Here is a 22,059-nt window from a genome sequence, read left to right as displayed (position 1 = left end):
TGGCACTCTCCTGCCTTCCTCTCCACCCCCCTGCCATGTGTGCCACTTTCCTTCTCCCTCTACCTCTAACTCTTTGCAGGCACAAGCAGCATCTCCAACCTGCTGCCCACGCTGGCTTTGACTCTTCTTCTGATTTCACTTCCTGATTTCAGAGGCAGAGCCAAGGCCGATATGAGCAGCAGGTTGAAGATGCTGCTCAAGCCAGCAAAGATCCAAGGAGGTATAGGGTAGATAGGAAGAAAGGTTCTTGCGCCTCCCCCAGGACGGCATCTGGGGGTGCCCCCCCCTTATCTATGCCACAGCCTCCAAGGCAGGCATCCTTTTCCTACTCAATGTCTGTACTTTGCCCTTGGAATGGCTCCTCCCAGGCTCTAGGGTCCACCTCCAGCTCCTTTCCTGGGTTTCTGCCCTGCCATACTTTCATAGTTTATTTAAAATTTGATTACACGCCTATCAAAATTCTAGGCAAGAGTACAATATTAATAAAAATAAGGGGTACAATAATTTAAGACTAAGATGTCTACAGACTAAGGACGAACCATACTGATTATACATGGGAAGGGGGAAGGAACTACAAGAAAGTTATGAAAGAAAACAAGTCAAGTTTCAAGTTTATTAAATTTTGATTTTACGCAATATCCAATATTTCAATGAGTATTACATAATTGTAAAAGCCAGGGATGACAAATACAAATACAAATAAGACTATTATACAGACTAATCATTATACTCTATTATTACAAACTGAAACAAGTAGGTAAAAGGGAGAAATACAATTTATACAATTTATAAAATTAATTTAAAAAAAAACAAACAAAAAAACATTTAAGGTTTGTACATAAGGGTAGGGTCAATTTAGTAAAAAGAAAAAAAATTATGAAGAAAATTAATTGATAGAAAGAGCTAATGTTAGGAATAATTAATCTGTTTAAAAGTAGATAGTTTAATATGAAGAATAAATAAAGATCCAGATTAATATTAATGATCTTTTGAATGAAGGAAAAAAAGAGGATTAAGATTAAAATTAAAAAAGTACTTATAGTTTCCATGCTGATGTCCTACTCATTTGATTCTTTAAAGAATAAGTACATATTATGCTGCTGTATTTCTTTTAAAAGAAAGAAAAGAGACTGTAAGGGACGAGTAGCACATTCAGAAATCTTTAAACAGGAAAGAGTATCTAGTGTTCATAGGCATCTTTGAACAAAAAAACATTTTAAGGTGCCTTTGAATTTCTCTAAGTTAGTTCCTGATCTAATATGTAAGGGTAAAAAATTCCAAATTGTGGGAGCAGTCACAGAAAATACTGTTGTACGGCGAGTGCCGATTATTTTCAATGAGGGAACAAAAAAAAGATGTTGGTTTGAGGATCTTAGTGTTCTAGATGGTTCATGAGGGATAATCAGTTTATCTATAAATGCTGCTTTGTTCGTTTTATGTGTTTTAAATGTTATCAGGGCGAGATTATATGTTATTCTATGGGGGATAGTGAGCCGATGTGCCTTTATCAACAACAGAGTAACGTGTTCGTATTGCTTAGATCCTCTAATAACCTTAATAGTGGTATTTTGAATAAGTTGAAGACACCGAATTTCTTTCAGGAATATACTTTTATATAGAGAATTGCAGTAGTCAGTTTTCGCCATTACAAGTGAATGAATCAGTATATTTAATAAAGATGGTTCTAGAATACTTGATAGTGATCTGATCATTCTGAATTTTTGAAAGCAGCTTCTAACAACAGTACATTTTTGCGCGTTGAAAGTGAGTCTAGAATCATAAGAACATAAGAATTGCCGCTGCTGGGTTAGACCAGTGGTCCATCGTGTCCAGCAGTCCGCTCACGCGGTGGCCCCTAGGTCAAAGACCAGTGCTCTAAATGAGTCCAGCCTCACCTGCGTACGTTCTGGTTCAGCAGGAACTTGTCTAACTTTGTCTTGAATCCCTAGAGGGTGTTTTCCCTTATAACAACCTCTGGAAGAGCATTTCAGATTTCTACTGCTCTCTGGGTGAAGAAGAACTTCCTTACGTTTGTACGGATTCTATCCCCTTTAGAGAGTGGCCTCTTGTTCTCTCTACCTTGGAGAGGGTGAACAATCTCTCTTTCTCTACTAAGTCTATTCTTTTCAGTATCTTGAATGTTTTGATCATGTCCCCTCTGTCTCCTCTTTCAAGGGAGAAGATGCCCAGTTTCTCTAGCCTCTCATTGTACGGCAACTCCTCCAATCCCTTAACCATTTTTGTCGCTCTTCTTTGGACCCATTCGAGCAGTACTATGTAATTTTTCATGTATGTTGGATGAAGTATTCCAGGTGGGGGTGCATCACGGCCTGATATAGGGGCATGATAACCTCTGATCTGTTTGTTATCCCCTTCTTAATCATTCCTAGCATTCTGTTCGCCCTTTTTGCCGCCACTGTGCATGCGTGGACAGTTTCATTGATTTGTCTAGAAGTACTCCCAAGTCTCTTTCCTGGGGGTCTCTCCGAGTACTGCACCTGACATCCTGCATTTGTGTATAAGATTTTTGTTACTGACATGCATCACTTTGCACTTATCCATGTTGAACCTCATTTGCCATTTCACGGCCCATTCCTCAAGCATGTAGTCTCGTAAGTCTTTGCAATCCTTCTGTGTCCTCACCACTCTGAATAACTTCATATTGTCTGCAGATTTAATCACCTCGCTCTTCGTACCAATTTCCAGGTCATTTATAAATATGTTGAAGGAGGAGTCATGTGATATGCTGAACAGAGCAGGACGTGTCTTGCTCTGGTTCCGGGGCACCGAGTCGTATCCCGCCTCTCCCTGCCTCACTTGGAGCCTATATCGAAGGAATCGTGCTTGAGACAGTGCATGGACAGGTTTGTCTACCATTTAAGCCCAGATATGAGTGGGAAGGCAAGGAGAAAAGACAAGGAAAAGGACTCGAGGACTTAGAAACTAGACGCTAAGATGGCGGCAGAGTGGTGTTCCTTGCTCCCTCTTTCAGATTCACACATTGAAGTGCTTTCATCGTCGGTGGACTCCCAATTCGAACAATTGTCGGGATAGCTCACTTGTTTGGAATCTATTAACCGAGACTATCCGACATACTGGCGAGCTAGAAACTCGGGTAGCTCTAGTAGAGGATGTGCATACTTCATCTGCAGCGAATCTCCTGTCTCTCAGAGAACAAATACAATGCCAAGCCAAGAAACTCGAGGATCTAGAATAGCTCCTGGAAGGATGATCTTTGCTTGGTGGGCTTACCGGAGGCGGTCCCCAACTTTCGTCTTCTGTCCACCCTCGAATCCTGGCTACAAATGGAACTTCCGTTGTGGCTAGATCGAGCACACCGACTCGGCAGGGTGACTATTCTCAAGGTCCATAATTCTGCCCACAAGGCAGCACTACAAATTGAAAAGAAATACTCTTAGTTATGAGGGAACCCCGATCCGGCTATTTCAGGATTTTTCCCTGGCTCTCCAGGAACGACGTTGGCGATTTTCGAGGGTGTGTACAGCTTTGTTCGACCGAAAGCAACGCTTCACGTTGCTCTACCTGGCACTCCTGAAGATCTGGACGAGCGCCGGGTGGAAGAGTTATGACACTGTCGAGGCCACCCAGGCCTACCTGGACGATCAGGCTGAAGTAGTAGCTGTTAATCCTGGACCTCTGGGGACTTTCTTTCTGGGGCCCGGTTATTGGATGTTCTTACCAGCGGTGTGGTCTATATGATTTGTTTGGGACTTACTGCCATCTCTGGATATCGAGCCCTTGCTGTTGTTCATTGTATGTCTGTGGGCTTTTGGAGTTCCTAGGGCAGGGGTCTTCAAAGTCCCTCCTTGAGGGCCGCAATCCAGTCGGGTTTTCAGGATTTCCCCAATTAATATGCATGAGATCTATGTGCATGCACTGCTTTCAATGCATATTCATTAGGGAAATCCTGAAAACCCAACTGGATTGCGGCCCTCAAGGAGGGACTTTGAAGACCCCTGGCCTAGGAGTATGAATGATTACGTTTGGTATGCCTGAGGTTTGTTTCACTTGGGGGGGGGGAGATTGCTTGTGGGGGGAGGGCACTTGTATTGAGTCTGGGTATTTGGTGGGCTGTGGTGGCTCCTTGTGGGCTTCTTGAGGCTTGGTATTCTACTTTACAACATACTGCTGGAGTGTATTTGGCTGATTTTGGGTGTCCCTGCTAGGAAGGAACTGTAAGTGTGTGTTTGCAGTGGATGATTCGGTTTGTGAGAGTGTGGGGAATTGCTTCTGGTGTTTGGCCTTAGCTTGTGGGCTTTCTTGGGTAGGTGGGGGTGGGGGGACTGGGGGCCCTGCTCACATCAGAACATGACTCCGATGCTTTGGCCTGCCTTGGTGGGACGGGACGAGCATTCTCTGTTGGGAGCATGGGGGGGGGTTAGCTTGGGGAGGTGGGGTTTTGGGTTGGGGTGGGTTGGGTTGGGTTTTGGGGGGTGGGTCAGTCCTCCTTCATTCGTCCTTCTGTTTGGCTTCTGGGATTACTGGTATTATTGCTTTGTGCCCTTTTTGTTTTGTGTTCCTCTGTTTTCTTCTGCCGGGGATGGCTTCGGGGAGTCTTGCCCCTGTCCTTTTACTAACCGAGGGCATCTCTTTTCTGTTTCCCTTATGAAACTAGACTTTTGGCCCCCTCCACTTGTCTCCTTTCTGTCGCTATTTTCTTTGAGACTTGTTGCCCTAGGGGAGGCTGGGCTTTCTATCTTCGCCCTAGCTGATATGAGTACTCCATTTAGACTTGCCTCTTGGACTTTGGGGGGTATAACTTTGCCGATTAAACGGTCTAAAATATTGGCAGCACTTCAGTGTTACCACTTGGATATAGTCTACTTACAAGAGACGCGTCTTACAGATGCCCACCCCATACCCATCCCAACCCCTGTAGATTGCGCTGCAGCAGGACCCCCCTGGTTCCCCCCGACCTCCATTTAACCTTGTAAGAAGGCCGGCTGGACAGGTCTTTGCTCCTTCCAGCCGGCAGGCCTACCTCTGTATGAAATGAGGCGGTCCTGCCCCTTCCCAGTGCATTGTGGGATGCACCAGGGAGGGGCCTAAGGGCTTGATTGGTCCAGGTGCCTTAGGCCCTGCCCATAGGAGGGGTCTTAGGCACCAGGGCCAACTGGCCCACATGCCTAAGGCCCCTGCCATGGGTGGGGCCTTAGGTACCTGGGCTAACTGGAATCTTAGGGGGTGGGTGGGGTTCTAGCAGGAGGGATTGGGCATTCCTCCTGCCGTGATCTACAGGGGGGGTCCAGACAGGAGGGATTGGGCATTCCTCATGCCGTGTTAATTTTGAGGGGGGATGGACAGACAGTAAACCTATCGTGGCAGGGAGATCCCTTGCTGTGATAAGCTTAGTGGCTGCGTCTACTTACAACCCAATTTTCTAACCAGCATCTGTAACATCGGGAGTGGGTTTGGGGTGCTAGAGGGAGGAAGTGGGTGTCAGTTAGAGAATCGGGTTCACTTTAGGCATGATTCTGTATAGGACACCCATTGGCTTCTGAGACCGGTTGCCCTGTACAGAATCCGGGCCTATATGTATAGCTGGGCATTCTATTCTTACACTGTCCTGGCACTATACAGATAGTTGTGGGGCATTTAGAGGAATCTTTTGTGGTACTGTTCATATACTGTCACGCACAATCTACAGAGAGGGGATTTATGCAAGCTAAAAAAGTAGGCTCAGAGAGCAGCAGTTAACTAAAAGTAGTTTTGGAGACCGTATCTGGCGAAAGACGTAAGAAGACTTGAGGCGGTCCAGAGGAGGGCGACGAAAATGATAGGAGGCTTGCGCCAGAAGACATATGAGGAGAGACTGGAAGCCCTGAATATGTATACCCTAGAGGAAAGGAGAGACAGGGGAGATATGATTCAGACGTTCAAATACTTGAAAGGTATTAACGTAGAACAAAATCTTTTCCAGAGAAAGGAAAATGGTAAAACCAGAGGACATAATTTGAGGTTGAGGGGTGGTAGATTAAAAGGCAATGTTAGGAAATTCTACTTTACGGAGAGGGTGGTGGATGCCTGGAATGAGCTCCCGAGAGAGGTGGTGAAGAGTAAAACTGTGACTGAGTTCAAAGAAGCGTGGGATGAACACAGAAGATTTAGAATCAGAAAATAATAGTAAATATTGAACTAAGGCCAATACTGGGCAGACTTGCATGCTCTGTGTCTGTATATGGCCGTTTGGTGGGGAATGGCTGGAGTAGGTTTTAACAGAGATTTCGGTAGTTGGAACTCAAGCACAGTACCGGGTAGAGCTTTGGATTCTTGCCCAGAAATAGCTAAGAAGAAAAAATTTAAAAATTTAAATTGAATCAGGTTGGGCAGACTGGATGGACCATTCGGGTCTTTATCTGCCGTCATCTACTATGTTACTATGTACTTTGTTTATTCCATTCAATCTGTAACATTTCTAATCATTGTAAACCGCATAGAATTTCACGGTCCTGCGAGGAGACATGATTGAGACATTTAAATATATCACAGGCCGTATCGAAGTGGAAGATGATATCTTCTTTCATAAAGGGCCCTTGGCCACAAGAGGGCATCCGCTAAAAATCAGAGGAGGGGAAATTTCATGGCGACACCAGGATGTATTTTTTCACCGAAAGGGTGGTTGATCATTGGAACGAACTTCCACTGCAGGTGATTGTGGCCAGCAGCGTGCAAGATTTTAAAAGTAAATGGGATAAGCATGTGGGATCTCTAAGGGGGTAAAGTCGAGGGGGTGGGTCATTAAAGTGGGCAGACTTGATGGGCTTTGGCCCTTTTCTGCCGTCATTTTCTATGTTTCTATATAAATTGTTATTATTATTATTAAAGTGCACTTTTCATTATGCTGGGACAGGTGTTTGCATAGAAAGGTGCTTTGCGGGACTTGGGAGAAATTCAAAGTCTTTGGCTCGTTTTTCCCATATATATCAGGGCAATCCGAGATTTGGAGTAGGAAATCAAGCAGAATCTTGGCTTACCTTGAAGAGTTCAGAGTCCTTAGGGTTGTAGTCATTCCGGGACTTGTGTTTCCATTTAATATGAAACTTGGTGTGTTTTTCATCTACCCAATATAACCCTTCATAATTGTTGCTGTCAATCTGTTCAATCAACCATGGCAAGAAGAGTGGCCGTGGGTATCTTCTGAAATCAGAAACCACTGAAAAGTTACCAGCAGGAAACAGAGCTTAATACTCTACTTCCCAGTGTGCTTTATTTATAATAAAGTTTTATATGGGAAATGAAAAAGATCAAACAATATCACTGAGCCATTAAATACTAGACTGTACATCAAAACAATGAAAAGACAGTCCCTGCTCAAAAGAGCTTACAATCTAGTCAAAACAGACAAATTGCACAAGAAGGTGCTCTGGTGGGGGAGTTACAGATAGATATTGGCGCTAGAAGGCAGGTTGGAGTTTGGAATTAAAAGCAGCTTCATAGAAAGATAAATAAATAAAGGATGATGTCTGAATATATTCCATAGGTTGCAAATTTAAATTAATATTCAGCACTTTACAATCTACAAATACATTAACTGAGGAACAGGAACTCCATTTCACAGATGGGACAGCGCTAAATTACATTTGCTTCAAGATCCCACATACCATCAAACTGGTCAGTTTATCACTTCATCAATGAACTGAGTATGTCCTGCAGCTAAAACCAGTTTTAAATTCTCCTCCTTTCTTATTCCATGAATGAGAGGCTAAATAAAAAAGGCTCTATTTATAGCAGTTATACAGTAGCTATATTGGATCTTTTTCAGAAGCTGTTAAGTCATCACATGGACCATGACAAAAGCGTGGAAAAGTCATAGTAGTGTCAGATGGACTCCTACAGTCCACGTCCCAGAAATGGCAAAGAAAGCGTGATGGGATTTTTCTGTGTGGTTTATGCAAAGTGACTTACAGGGAGCAATGAAGTGTTAAGTGACCTGCCAGAGTCACAAGGAGCTGCAGTGGGAATTGAAGCCACTCCTCCACTCCAAATATTTATACCATATTTATTATTGGTTTAATCATAAATTGATAATGAATGTGATTGTTGTGCAGATTGGATGCTGTAGTTATGCCCCTACTTAAAAAGCTCTCGCTTGACAATACGTCCCCCTCCAACCCTATCTCCCACCTCCCCTTCCTTTCCAAACTACTCAAATGCGCTGTTCACCGCCATTGCCTTGACTTCCTTGCCTCTCATAATATTCTTGACCTGCTTCAATCAGGCTTTTGCCCTCTTCACTCTACTGAATGCCTTTGCTAAAGTCTATAACGAACTTCTCCTGGCCAAATCCAATGGACTATATTCTATCTTCATTCTTCTCGATCTGTCTGCTGATCACTGCCGCCTCATCGACGTGTTGTCCTCGCTGGGTTTCCCGGGTTCTGCTATTTCCTGGTTTTCTTCCTATCTCTCTCGTCATACCTTCAGTGTATGTTAAGGTGGACCCTCCTCCACTGCCATCCCGCTGTCTATCGGCGTATCCCAAGGCTCTGTCCTGGGCCCTCTCCTCTTTTCCCTATATACCCTCTCTCTTGGTATGCTGATCTCCTCTCATGGTTTTCACTATCACCTCTATGCTGATGACTCCCAGATCTACCTCTCCATGCCGGATATCTCTATGGAATTTAAGGCCCGAATTTCAGCCTGCCTGTCCGACATTGCCATTTGGATGTCTCGCCGCCATCTCAAACTGAATATGGCTAAAACTGAACTCCTTATCTTTCCACCTAAACTCGCCTCCCCCCTCCTGCCCTTCTCTATTTCAGTGGATAACGCTATCCTCCTCTTTGTCTCATTGGCTCGCAACCTTGGGGTGATCTTTGACTCCTCTTTCTCCTTCTCTGCTCAGATCTAACAGACTGCCAAATTCTGTTGCTTCCTCCTCTATAATATTACCAAAATCCATCCTCTTCTCTCTGAACACACGACCAAAACCCTTGTCCATGCTCTCGTCACCTTGCGCTTAGACTACTGCAATGTACTTCTCTCGGGCCTCCCACATGCCCACCTCTCGCCTCTTCAATCCGTTCAAAATGCTGCTGCGGGACTCGTATTCTGTGAGAGTTGATATTCTCATATTACCCCTCTCCTCAAGTCGCTTCATTGGCTCCCCGTCCATCTCCAAATACAGTTTAAACTCCTCTTGCTAACTTACAAGTGCATTCGCTCTGAAGCCCCCCCCCAAATCTCTCTTCACTTATCTCACCCTATGCTCTTCCCCATGATCTCCGTTCATCGGCCAAGCCCCTCTTATCTGTACCCTTCTCTTCCACTGCCAACTCCAGATTCCGTCCCTTCTTTCTTGCAGCGCCATATGCTTGGAACAGGCTACCTGAATCAATACATCGTGCTCCCTCCCTAACAGCGTTCAAATCCAAGCTAAAAGCCCACTTTTTTGAAAGCCCACTTTTTTTAACTCCTACCTCCCACTCACTGCTCTTAGATACCTTTACCCACTGTATCATTTCATCTACCATAATCTCCCCAACCCTGAAATGTCCTGTGTAAATTAGACTGTAAGCTCTTCTGAGCAGGGATCGTCTATTGTATGTTAAAATGTACAGCGCTGCGTACACCTTTCAGCGCTTTAGAAATAATAAATGCTAGTAGGTCTTTATCTGCAAGCATCTACTATGGCTCTCACTTTCAAAAGAGAAAAAAATCTCAAATGAAGCACAGAGTGGCAGATGGACGTTTTACCTGCAAAAATGTCTAAGTCACAATTTTCAAAACTCAAAATAGGGACATTTAATTCTTCAGTTCGTCTAAATCTCATGAGGGTATGTTGGAAGTGTGTGGCGCAGTGGTTGGATCTACAGCCTCAGCACCCTGGGGTTGTAGGTTCAAACCCCGCACTGCTCCTTGTGACCCTAGGCAAGTCACTCAGTCCTCCATAGCCCCAGGTACGTTAGATAGATTGTGAGCCCACCGGGACAGATAGGGAAAATGCTTGAGTACCTGATTGTAAAAACCGCTTAGATAACCTCGATAGGCGGTATATAAAATCCTAATAAACTTGAAAACTTTTGAGCACACATGAGCAGCTTACAATCTTGACTTTTTTTCCAGCAATAATAGAACAGAAAAAAAGGTCTAGAGAAAAAAAAGGTGCCCTAACTGACCAGCTGACCACTGGAAGGATTAAGGCATGACACTCTTAATCCATCAGTGGCCACTGACCCCCTCCCTCCCCCAAAGAGGTGACAGTGACAATAGATACCAGGCTCTATGACAGCTCCACTTATTATGGCCATTCCTAAGAAAGCAGCAAGCAAGCGGATGGAATAGCCCAAAGAACAGTGAGCTGAGACCTAGGTTCAATCCCCATTTTAACTCCTTAATTTCAGAACACAGATGTGAGCTCTCCTGGAACATACAAATTCTTCCTGTATCTAAAATACACTGTGAACAAAAAAAAAAAAAATCCCACACCAAAATGTTTTTTGTCGTCTCTTCCACAGACCTTAGCTGATTCTTATGGAGTTTAGTGTGGCTATCAGGAAGAGGGAGTGGGTATCTCTCCTGCTGATTTTGAGTATGGAGGACATCCCTCTTCCTAGGTTTCGGTGAGTCCTGCCAGCTCAGCTAATCAGAGATTCCCCTGCCGCAATCAACTGATGGTAAGCTGCGGTCTAATTTCAGGATCCCCAGGCAAAGATAGGTAGCTGAAATGAAGGCCAGAGTTTTCTGGGCCTGCATTTCAGCCGTCTCTCTTTGTGTGAAGAGCAAGTATAAAGACAGTTTTCTTAATTGCATATTTGATGCAATTACCAGAGGCCTAAGAATTCAAGACTTTCTCAAGGAGTTCATTCTTAAGGATGCCATTTATTACATTACATTACATTAGTGATTTCTATTCCGCTACTTGCAATGCCTAGAAAGATATAATTAGATCAGCATTACAAAATGCTTGGCATAAACTTTGTCCATCAACAATATTCGATGAAAATGAACCTATAGAGGAAGACTTTGAAGGTTTCCAAGTCAGTGATGAAACATTGATGATATCAAACCTCACTGTTGTGCCAGAAGTCTATCACCTGAAAATGTTAATAAGTTAGAGGCAGCCGATATTAATGAAGTGCTGAATATTGACAACTGTTGAGCATTAAATGGTGTTAAATAACGTCAAACTTGAGGATAGTAGTGATGATGAACACCTTGTGAACACCGGAGGAAAAATCCCAACAGGAACATTGCATCCACATCAAACAGGCTTTCGACAACATCATTCGACCGAAAACTCTCTAATTGGCCTGACATCCTCTGTCCTCTATGTTTGGGATCATCACCAATCGGTTCTTCTTATATATCCCTAGATTTATCATCAGCTTTCGACACTATAGATCACCATCGTCTTCTAAGTAGACTCGGATCATTGGGAATAACTGATGTTGTTCTCCAATGGTTTCAGTCCTATTTTTCAGAACGATCTTCAAAAGTGACATTTAATAATGCATCCTCAAATACAATTGCAACTAGTTTTGGGATCCCGCAAGGATCAATCTTATCTCCCTTGTTTTTTAATGTATTTTTGGCTCCTCTGTTAACCCTTAGCCAATCAATTGGGTTCACACTATTTGCCTACACTGATGATGTCCAACTTTTGCATCCCTTGGATCCAAACTCAGCTGAAGAAATTTCAGCAGTTAATATGAAATTGTCGAAAATATCCAAATGGTTACATGACAACAAGTTAGCCTTTAAACACATCTAAAACAGAGGTTATGCTATTCCCATGTAGGGAGGGACAGAAATTAGGAGCCAGCATAAATATCAATAAAAGTACGCTTAAAGAAGTCACTAAGGTAAAGATACTCGGGGTCTTTTTGGACCAGAAATTGAATTACTATGACCAAATAAGTTCACTTGAGATTTCCTTGGTCACAAAATACAAATGTTTCCAGACTTGGCACGCGAGACGCAAAGGCGCCGCCGTGAATTTCTTCTTTTGAAACCTGGGGTTATATCTTTGGGGTACGACCTTTTATTTGAGACATCCGTGTAAATGTATTGTGTGTTACCGTACTCTTAAGTATGTGTTTTTTGAACCATCCCAACTGACAAACTTTGTGGCAATGTCTCGTCTGAATGTAAGCAATCTTTGAGCCCTATAATTTGACTATTGATGACCTCATTTCAGCGCTATAGCTTTCAGTTTCTTATGTAATTATTAGTATTTTTTTTTTATTGTTTCGCCATTTTTTCTTTGATTCTTGGATCCTAAATTGAGGACTTGAGCATAAATTGTAAATTCATTAACTTATGAGTTATATTTACATTGTATTTAATATCTATTCTATTATTGCTTTCTGTACAAGTGTAATACTTGAAATTTAAATTGAAAATCAATAAAAGATTTAAGCATAAGTTCACTTGAGAGAGCAAAACCAAAGTGGAATTGTTCAATCAGAATGGTGCACAAAAAAAGTGTCTTTCAACGCATCTGATAGATCCAAATGCCTTTATTCATCCAAAATAAATGATAAATCCAAATGCCTTTATTCATCCAAATTGACTCAATGACCCATTGAGTCAATTTGGATGAAAAAAGGCATTTGGATCTATCAGATGAGTTGAAAGACACTTTTTTTGTGCACCATTCTGATTGGACAATTCCACTTTGGTTTTGCTCTTTTGAGTTTTGTGGTTTTGTTTCCCCTGTTCTTGTATGCAAATAAGTTCACTTGTCAGGAATTGTTTCTATAGGTTAAGGTTGATAAGATCACTATCCTCATTTCTGGATGAATCATCTCTGAACATTTTAATACACTTGTTAGCCATATCAAAAATTGACTACTGCAATGCTTTGTACAAAGGAATAACCTTCAAAGAAATACGTAGATTACAAATCCTACAAAACACGGCAATAAAAATAATTACTAAAAAGAAAAAATTTGATCATGTGACTCCCCTTCTAAAGGAACAGCATTGGTTACCTGTAAATCATAGAATTACATATAAAATAGCGCTACTTACACACAAAATTTTAACGAATAAAGCTTCTGCATTCTTAGAAAGGCTTCTAATCCCTTATATTCCTACAAAATTCTTAAGATCGGAAGAGAAATCTCTCCTCTTAGTCCTTTCACTGAGACTCATTTATTCAAGGAGAGACACGATCTTTTCCTTCATGGCCCCTCAAATCTGGAATTCGCTCCCAATCAATATAAGGGAAGAAAAATTACTTAGCAAGTTTAAAAGTCTCCTGAAAAGCTGGCTTTTTAAGGACGCTTTTAACTGAGTTATGCAAATTTTATATATTCAGGAAGTGTGTTAGAGTACTAGTAATGATGATAGATGAAAATTGAGCAGGTAACCTTTTCCCCACGCTATTGTTTCATCTCCTTGCCCTTTTTATTTGTTTATAAATGTATTTAACTCTTTATTTATTTTTTACCTTATGTGGTTGGTTGATCTAAAATTGTTTTAACTGTCTGGTTTGATAAAAGTGTTTTTCTTTTTACCCCAATTTTATCATTATTTGTAAATCGCATTGAATTACGATTTTGCAATCTAATCAAATTTTTATTAAACTGGAAATTTGATGATTTGGTGAAAATGTGTGACCAGCTGACGCAGGGAGAAGTCTTTAAAAAGACTACCACTGCTCATGCACCATCGTCAGATAGCCAAAAGCATACAGAAGATGATGAATGGTAGATGTTTTTGGCTAAGAAAGACTGTTTGAAATAAGTTTATGTTTAAAAACCTTGAAGTGTAATGTGCACTCTTTCGGCCCCTTTTACAAAGTTGTGATAGTAGCTTTGTAAAAGGGGTCCTTTGTGAAAAGTGTGACTCTTTTCTCAGTCGTGCACACTCCTTCCATAAACAACATGGTGCTCATTCATCAGCTGTTGTCAGTGTTGGAAAATTGCTGGGATGTGTACTGCTATATTTTATTTTATATCTGTCCTACATGAAAGTTTGAAGCAGGGACATGTCAGCCAGTTCAACAAAGTGTTCAAAGTAATTAATGTGTGCCTTGTTTTGAAATTAAAAAAAGTTTGGTGGCAATTTTATGGTCTGTCTTTTTCTGACTTAACATAATCATTCGAAAAACCAAAATATGCCTGGTCCCAAGGATTTCGAATAAAGAATCTTTTACTTGTATAACTAAAATCTTAACCCATGTATAAGACCTGCTGATTTTGTCTTGATTTTGTTGTTTGTTTTAATTACATAGTAACATAGTAGATGACGGCAGATAACGACCTGCCCGACCTGCCCAACCTGATTCAATCTAAAAATTTGTTGGTTTTTTTTTCCCTCTTCTTAGCTATTTCTGGGCAAGAATCCAAAGCTCTGCCCAGTACTGTTCTTAGGTTCCAACTACTGAAGTTGCCGTCAAAGCTCACTCCAGTCCATCTACATCCTCCCAGCCATTGAAGCCTTCCCGAGCCCATCCTCCAACAAATGGCCATATACAGACACAGACCGTATGTATATATTGTTATAATCTCCTTGTATAAAAGGTGGAATATAAATAATAAAACTATATGCTGTTTCCAGATGTGGCTTGTGATACTGTGGAAGAGGCATTCACATTCCTCACTATTGGGGAAGGGAATCAGCTAGTCACTCCCAATAGCAATACCTACAGATGGGATTCAGGGTCTAAATGCAGTGGTCTCCCAAAAGACTCAGTCTGTGCCTGGATTCCTAGCTTGAGGGTAAGACTAGCAGCCACTCTATTAGCAGAACACTTCCAAAATAAAATCACAAATGCAAGAGCTACCCTCAATGACACCCCTACCCCTCTTATATAAATCTCAATTCTCCCCACAGATAGAGATTCAACTGCAGCAGACAGAATATGGTCTCAATTCCCCTAACATTCAATGGCCTGAATTCAACAAATACTACAAAAAATACAGCCATGCATCCTGTGACCTCAACAACTGTCCACCATATCTCCTAAAAACATCCAGCACAAAATTCCGTGCTTTTCTTCTAAAATGGATACAAATCACGCTCATAAGCAGCCACTACCCAACTAACCTCAGCGAAATCATCATCACCCTGATCCTCAAAGACCCTAAAGGACCAATAGACCAAACATCCAACTACAGACCCATTGCCTCTATTCCACTTTATGTCAAAATAATAGAAGGACTAGTTGCCAAATCCCTCACCAATTACCTAGAAAACCAAAACATACTCCATCCCACACAATCCGGCTTCAGAACCAACTTTAGCACATAAACACTACTAGGATCTCTCTTAGACACAGCCAGACAACATCTCAGCACAGGAAAAAAAATGATGCTCATACAACTAGACCTGACCTCTGCATTCGACCTGGTGGACCATAACATCCTACTACAAATCCTAGATACAATAGGTATCACAGATAAAGTATACTCGTGATTTGAAGGATTCCTAAAATCAAGAACCTATAGAGAAAATCATACAAAGAAAAATCTGAACCTTGGTCAAACCCCTGCAGAGTTACCCAAGGATCCCCTCTATCTCCTACACTCTTCAACCTCTATGTAGCCTCCCTCAGCTCCCACCTGGATAAACAAGGCATAACCTCATTCAGCTATGCAGATGACATCACCATTCTCATACCCTTCGATCAACCAAAACCCTCCATGACAGACATAATACACCAAACACTAAAATCAGTAGCGACCTGGATGAAAGATCACAAACTGAAATTGAACCCAGACAAAACTAAATTCATCCTCCTCGAAAACAACAAAATACCAACCATAACCAACATTGAAATCAACGCAATCAACTACCCCATACAACCCACTTTAAAATTACTAGGAATAACAATTGACAGATGCTGTACCATGCAACCGCAAATCAATAAAACAATAAAAAAATCATTTTCAGTCATGAGAAACTTAAGACAAGTTCGGAAATTCTTCGAGAAAACACAATTCCAGCTCATAGTACAGTCCCTAATACTAGGCCTACTAGACTACTGTAATATCCTCTATCTCCCCTGCCCTGCAACAATAACAAACACTACAAACAATCCAAAACACGCACTAAGACTCATCTACTCATTGAAGAAACATGACCACATTGCAGAAGCGTATCTTAAATCGCATTGGTTTCCAATCCCAGCAAGAATACAATTTAAATTCTACTGTCTACTATTTAAGACTTTATACGGAGACAGTCCAAACTACAACCGCCTCATACACAGCACCTCAACCAGACATAGGAAAACTCACACCCCATTCTCATACCCCCCAATTAAGGAAATCAAACGGAAAAAAACTATATGATGGCCTACTAGCCACTCAAGCTGCCAAACTAGACAACCAAATCGCCAATCTACTGATGGCATCCCTAGACTACAAAACTTTTAGAAAATAAATAAAGACCATACTCTTCAAGAAATCCCTGAAAAAGAAATAACAGCACAAGTATCAAACACCGCCTCTCACTAAAGCCAACTATCCTAAACAAATAGCCATACTCACTTCTTATTCTCGTTGAAAATGACCAAATCTCTTTTTGATAAGATCTTTTTGTAATACTTCCTTGATAATTCTTTTGTAATCAGCTTTGAACTGCAAGGTAATGGTGGAATAGAAATCCCTAATGTAATGTAATAATGATTTGAATGTTCAGCCGATTCTCCTGGAAGTAGCTCACCTGTTGTTTCCTGCCATGTTACAGCAAAATTCTGGCTGTGGTCTGGATTAGCTTGTTCTGTGGATGTTCTCCTTTATAGAACAATAAAAATCCTGTCAGTTTCTTATTTCTGATTATAAGCACTTCCAGCAAGCAGCTTCAATTTATTTATTTATTGAAGAAGTATTAGAACTGTTCTTTGCATAGCTTTGTATACCAGGTGTACACAGAATTTTAGACAAGTAATGGACAGATCATGCTTCTTGAAGCTCAGAAGAATCTAAAAAAGATAGACAGCAAAGAAAACGGACAACAAAAACGGAACACAAATAACAAAAATGGATGGGGAGCTTGGGAAGTAAGTTAAAAATGATGGAACCAGCTGCAAAGAGCAAGGCCTCAGAGTCAACCAGGAGAAAGCCTGAGAGGGGAAGGCAGACACGCAGAACTTTAATAATACTATTTTTTTTGTCTATAATCAAGTTTTTGAAGTGGTCATGTTAGAAGAAATGCAGGAACCAATGGAAAATATGAGAATGAGGACTCTAGACCACACACATACAACAGCTGCACCTATATAAAAAAGCCTGGTGGTCTATTGGGCCGGGGCTCTGACCCCCTTTCATACCTTTTTAAGAAGACCAGCAGGAGGAGTGCTCACTTTTTCCCACCAACAGGCCTGCCTCTTCAAAATGGTGGGCCTTTCCTTTCCTGGTGCATCCTGGGTTGCACCAGGGAGGGGACTAAGGCCCTGAATGGCCCAGGCACCTGACCCCTCCCTCCCAGTGCATCCTAGGGTGCACCGGGAAGGGGCCATAGGCCCCTTCTCAGTGCAACCCAGGATGCACTGGGAAGGGGAAGGCCTGCCATTTTGAAGAGATGAGTCTACCTAAAGGAGTGAGTGAGCACTCTTCTTGCCAATCTTTTAAAAAAAGGTACCCGGGGGGGGGGGGGTTGGAGGGGGTGAATGGCCCATTAGACCGCCAAGCTTGTGTGGTGGGAGGCTGTCAGGGGGGAAGCTTCTTGCAGATGGGTACCAGGGAATGTTGGAGGGGAGGTGGCCCTAGACCACCAGGCTTGTATGGTGGTGGGCCGTCGGGGGGGGGGGGGGGGGGAGCCTGCTATGGGGAGGGCTTTTTTTTTTATAGGCACAGCTCTTGTGTGTGTTCTGTGCACATTTTAAAAAAGCCTGCAGCAGAAGGGAGTGTGTAACCCTCCTGCCAGGGATATTGGGGGGTTGCCAGCAGGAGGGAGTGGGCATCCTTCCTGCTGGAGATTGTTTAGGGGTTTGCAGGAGGGATTGGGCATCTCTCTTGCCATGGAGAGTATGCGAGGGTTCAAGGGTGGCGGCGGGAGAGAGTGGATATCCTTCCTGCCGGGGATGTTGGAGGGGTGCCGGCAGGAGAGATTGGGCATCTCTCCTGCCGTGGACAATGTCAGGAGGGGGCTTGGGGGTGCTGGAAGGAGGGAGTGGGCATCCCTCCTACTGGCTGGTTTGTAGTGGGGTTCCCTTCAGGGAGATTCCCTTGTTGTGATCAGCTCAGCGGCAATGCGATTCTCTAAATGGCATCTGTGACATGGACACTGGTTAGAGAATCGGGGTGGTTAGATGGGGTTAGGTGTCTGTCCATTAGGACAGATGCGATTCTGTATAGGGCGCCTGTATGAGATTCTCAAAAGCTGCTCAGGCGACTGCTGACACTGGGCGTCCTATACAGAATCAGACCCTTATTGTACATCTTTCTGGTGGCAGCTTTTGGCAAGTTGCATTCAGGTATAGGTAGGTATTTCCTTGTCCAAAGTCTAAGCTATTCCTTTATTTTAAATGAGATTTGTCAGTGAGATTTGATTGCTGACTTCCCTGATTCTCATCCCACTGTTTTAGACACTAGGCTTCTCATCCATTGATTAAAACTTTCCCTCACGGTATATGACCAAGGCTCCCAAAATCCTCATGGATTTGCGAGCTGATCAGGAGTTGAAAATAGCTGAAGTGCCAGACACTCCAATAAAAAGAAGAACACAAGCGACCAAAGGAGAATGCATAAGCTGTGAAAATATTTAACATGCACTGGTACACATTAAGAGGCCTTTTTACAAAGTGACCTTAGTGCACCCTTATGCAGGGTTCTCTTTTTCTTTAATTATTGTACTTCATCCCCCTTTCCTTTTGTGCCTGTATCGGATTTTTGTAGGTATATATTAATTTGTATTAATTTATAATACACTTTGAAATATTTGAACTTGAAACTTGTAGCTGTGCTAACTGATTAGCACAGAAACTCCCAGCCACACCTCCTTGGCTAAAAAATAAAAAAAAGATTTTTTTAGCATGTGGGTAACATTTGCAACTTACTGTGGGATGCACTAAGCCATTTTGATTGGCAGCACAGTAAGCACACATTCGTGCTTTCTGTAGCTTGGTTAAAGGGCCTCTAAGTTTGTTTTTCAGAGCCTTCAGAATTGAAGTTGCATGTTTGTCTATCTTCAGTGGCGTAGCAAGGGTGAGGGGAGCTCGGGGCAGAGGCACCCTGCCCCCGCCCTTGTTTCTGCTCCCCCCCACTCCTTCCCCGATCCCCCCTACTGCATGCTCATGCCCTTGCCCCCACTTCCCTACCCCATAGTTGTTCACCGCCACGCATAACAACTTCAATGTGCTCCTCTCGACCTCGGAGGCTCTCCCTCTGACATCACTTCCTATGTGCTCCACCTGGAAATGACGTCAGCGGAAGAGCTGACGCAGTTGTGAGGAACATGTTGAAGTTAATTTCCAAGATCTTTTTTAGACTTCATTTGCTAAGAAGGTTAAGAGATTATCTGTTGGTGGAAAATTTTTGAATATAGAAACAAATAAACATGGTGGCAGATAAAGGCCAAATGGCCCATCCAGTCTGCCCATTCGCAGTAACCATTATATCTTCCTCTGTCTAAGAGATCCCACGTACCTCTCCCACGCCTTCTTGAATTCAGACACAGTCTGTCTCCATCAATTCTTCTGGGAGACTGTTCCACGTATCTACCACCCTTTCTGGAAAAAAGTATTTCCTTAATTATTCCTGAGCCTAACTTCATCCTATGCCCTCTCATTCCAGAGCTTCCTTTCAAATGAAAAGAGACTCGATTCATGCACATTTACTCCAAGTAGGTATTTAAATGTCTCTAGGCAAACACAAGCAAAAATTCCTACAGAACTGCAGTAATACTGTATGTCAACATCAAACAAAAAAGAGAACTGCAGGGATGATGTACAAATTACCAAGTCTTTAATCAATAAGCAGTTTGTGGGCAGAGGCTCTTACGCCTGAACTGGAAGCCTTCTCTCTGACATTGCAACGTCAGAGGGAAGGCTTCCAGATGAGGCGCGGGACGCACAAGGAGCCGTTGTCCATGGCTTTGTGCACTGCAGCACTGAGGAAGAGGGAGCCAGCCCAAAGATAACACCGGGGGTGGCATAAAACGGCCAGGCGGGAGCAGGCCAGAAGGAAAGACATAGCATGGAGGGAGGGAGAAAACAACAATAGGGGGAATGATTTTATTTTTGAATTTAATGATTGATTTACATCTGCTGTCTGTATTTTGCACTGTTCAGGAAGAAAAGCATTTGTTTGTTTTCTTCTGGGATTGTACTGCATGCAGTCTTGCATCTTAGGGTTTGTTTGTATATATTAGTACTTTTAGTTTTTGATCCCGTATTTGCATGGGATTATCTATGTTAGAAACACACAGAGAGCTTTGTGTAGGTTAATTTTGTGGTTAACCATTATGTGTTGTTAATATGTTTATATTGTGTGTATATGAAAAATGAATGGAAAAAATGGTGTTACAATTAGTACTATTATGGAGGCGGGGTCTGGGGTGGAGATAGGCGGGGTCTGGCCCAAGACTTAGCCCAATGTTCTAGGTGTCAAAAGGTTGAAGAACACTGATGTAACTAAAATGAAAAAAGACCTGATGAAGCTTGAAGAATGGTCTGAAATTTGGCAGCTAAGAAATGCAAGGTCATGTATTTGGGCTGTAAAAACCCGAGGAACAGTACAGTTTAGGGACTGAAGAACTTAAGTGCATGACAGAAGAGGAGGACTTGGGTGTGATTGTGTATGATGATCTTCAGGTGGCCAAATAGGTTGAAAATGTGACGGCGAAAGCTAGAAGGATGTTAGAATGCACAGGAAGAGGTATGACCAGTAGGAAAAAGGAGATATTGATGTCCCTGTATAAGACTCTGGTGAGACCTCATTTAGAATATTGTGTACAATTCTGGAGGCCGCACCTTCAAAAAGATATAAAAAGGATGGAGTCGGTCCAGAGGAAAGCTACTAAAATGGAGTGTGGTCTTCGTCATAAGGCATATGGATACAGACTTAAAGATCTCAATCTGTATACTTTAGAGCAGTGTTTCTCAACTCGGTCTTGGAGTACCCCCTTGCCAGTCAAGTTTTCAGGATATCCACAATGAATATGCATAAACTTGGTTTGCATACACTGCAACCATTATATGCAAATTTCTCTCATGCATATTCATTGTGGATATCCTGAAAACCTAACTGGCAAGGGGGTACTCCAAGACCGAGATATGTAACACTGCTTTAGAGGAAAGGCGGGAGAGGGGAGATATGATAGAGACTTTTATAACCTTAAATGGACAAAGCCCACGGCTTTGTGCACAGCAGCACTGAGGAAGAGGGAGCCAGCCGAAGACAACGTCGCATTGATCGTAATGTGGACCGGCGGTTGAAGAACACAGAGTTACACCATCCTAGGTGTCTACTGTATTGCAGATTTTGGCATCATCCGCAGAGAGGCAAATCTTACCCAACAGCCCTTCAGCAATATTGTTTATAAAAATGTTAAAAAGAATATGCCCAAGAACAGAACCTTGAGGCACACCACTGATAACATCCCTTTCCTCAGAGCAATCTCCATTGATGACTACCCTCTGTCGCCTTCCACTCAACCAGTTCTTGACCCAGCCTGTCACTTTGGGCCCCATCCCAAGAGCACCCATTTTATTTATTAGACGTCTGTGTGGAACACTGTCAAAGGCTTTGCTAAAATCTAAATACACCACATCTAGCGCACTCTCTCTACCTATGTTTGATTACTTTATTTGGGCCTGCCAAAGTATATGATTCAAGCATTACAGTTGGCTCAAAGTGTGGCAGCTTGCGTAATTGTGGGCATATCTAAGTTTGATCACATTACACCTATCTTGTGTGATCTTCATTGGCTGCCTATTGCTTATCACATAGAGTTTAAAATGGTTTGTTATAAATAAAATAATAATTTTTAAAAAATGGTTTGTATAATCTCGAAGCTGTTGAAGGACAAATGTCCAATTCTACTTAGCTCTCTTCTGCAGATATATCATCCTCATTGTACTTTACGATCTGAAGATAAGATCAGTCTTGAGGTTTCATCTATTAAACAGATAAAGTTGACTGG

General features: G+C 42.4%; 1 protein-coding gene across 3 annotated transcripts in view; it reads right to left on the bottom strand.

Annotated features, from left to right (window-relative positions):
• The window catches only part of IRF7 (interferon regulatory factor 7), a 55,954-nt gene extending 36,333 nt beyond the window's left edge, over positions 1-19,621 (bottom strand). For all 3 annotated transcript variants that reach the window (XM_033928107.1, XM_033928108.1, XM_033928109.1), the window contains exons 1-3: positions 19,563-19,621; positions 16,639-16,709; positions 6,996-7,158 (exon numbers count right to left, since the gene is read on the bottom strand). In XM_033928107.1, the coding sequence (XP_033783998.1) occupies positions 6,996-7,158; positions 16,639-16,655 (180 nt within the window). In that variant the 5' untranslated portion in view covers positions 16,656-16,709; positions 19,563-19,621. The remainder of the gene's footprint in view (positions 1-6,995; positions 7,159-16,638; positions 16,710-19,562) is intronic.
• Positions 19,622-22,059: the final 2,438 nt, after the last annotated feature.

The sequence above is a fragment of the Geotrypetes seraphini genome, chromosome 19, assembly GCF_902459505.1.
Source record: "Geotrypetes seraphini chromosome 19, aGeoSer1.1, whole genome shotgun sequence".
Taxonomy (NCBI): Eukaryota; Metazoa; Chordata; class Amphibia; order Gymnophiona; family Dermophiidae; genus Geotrypetes; species Geotrypetes seraphini.
Note: the sequence above shows the minus strand (reverse complement) of the source record. Positions and strands in the feature narration are given on the sequence as shown.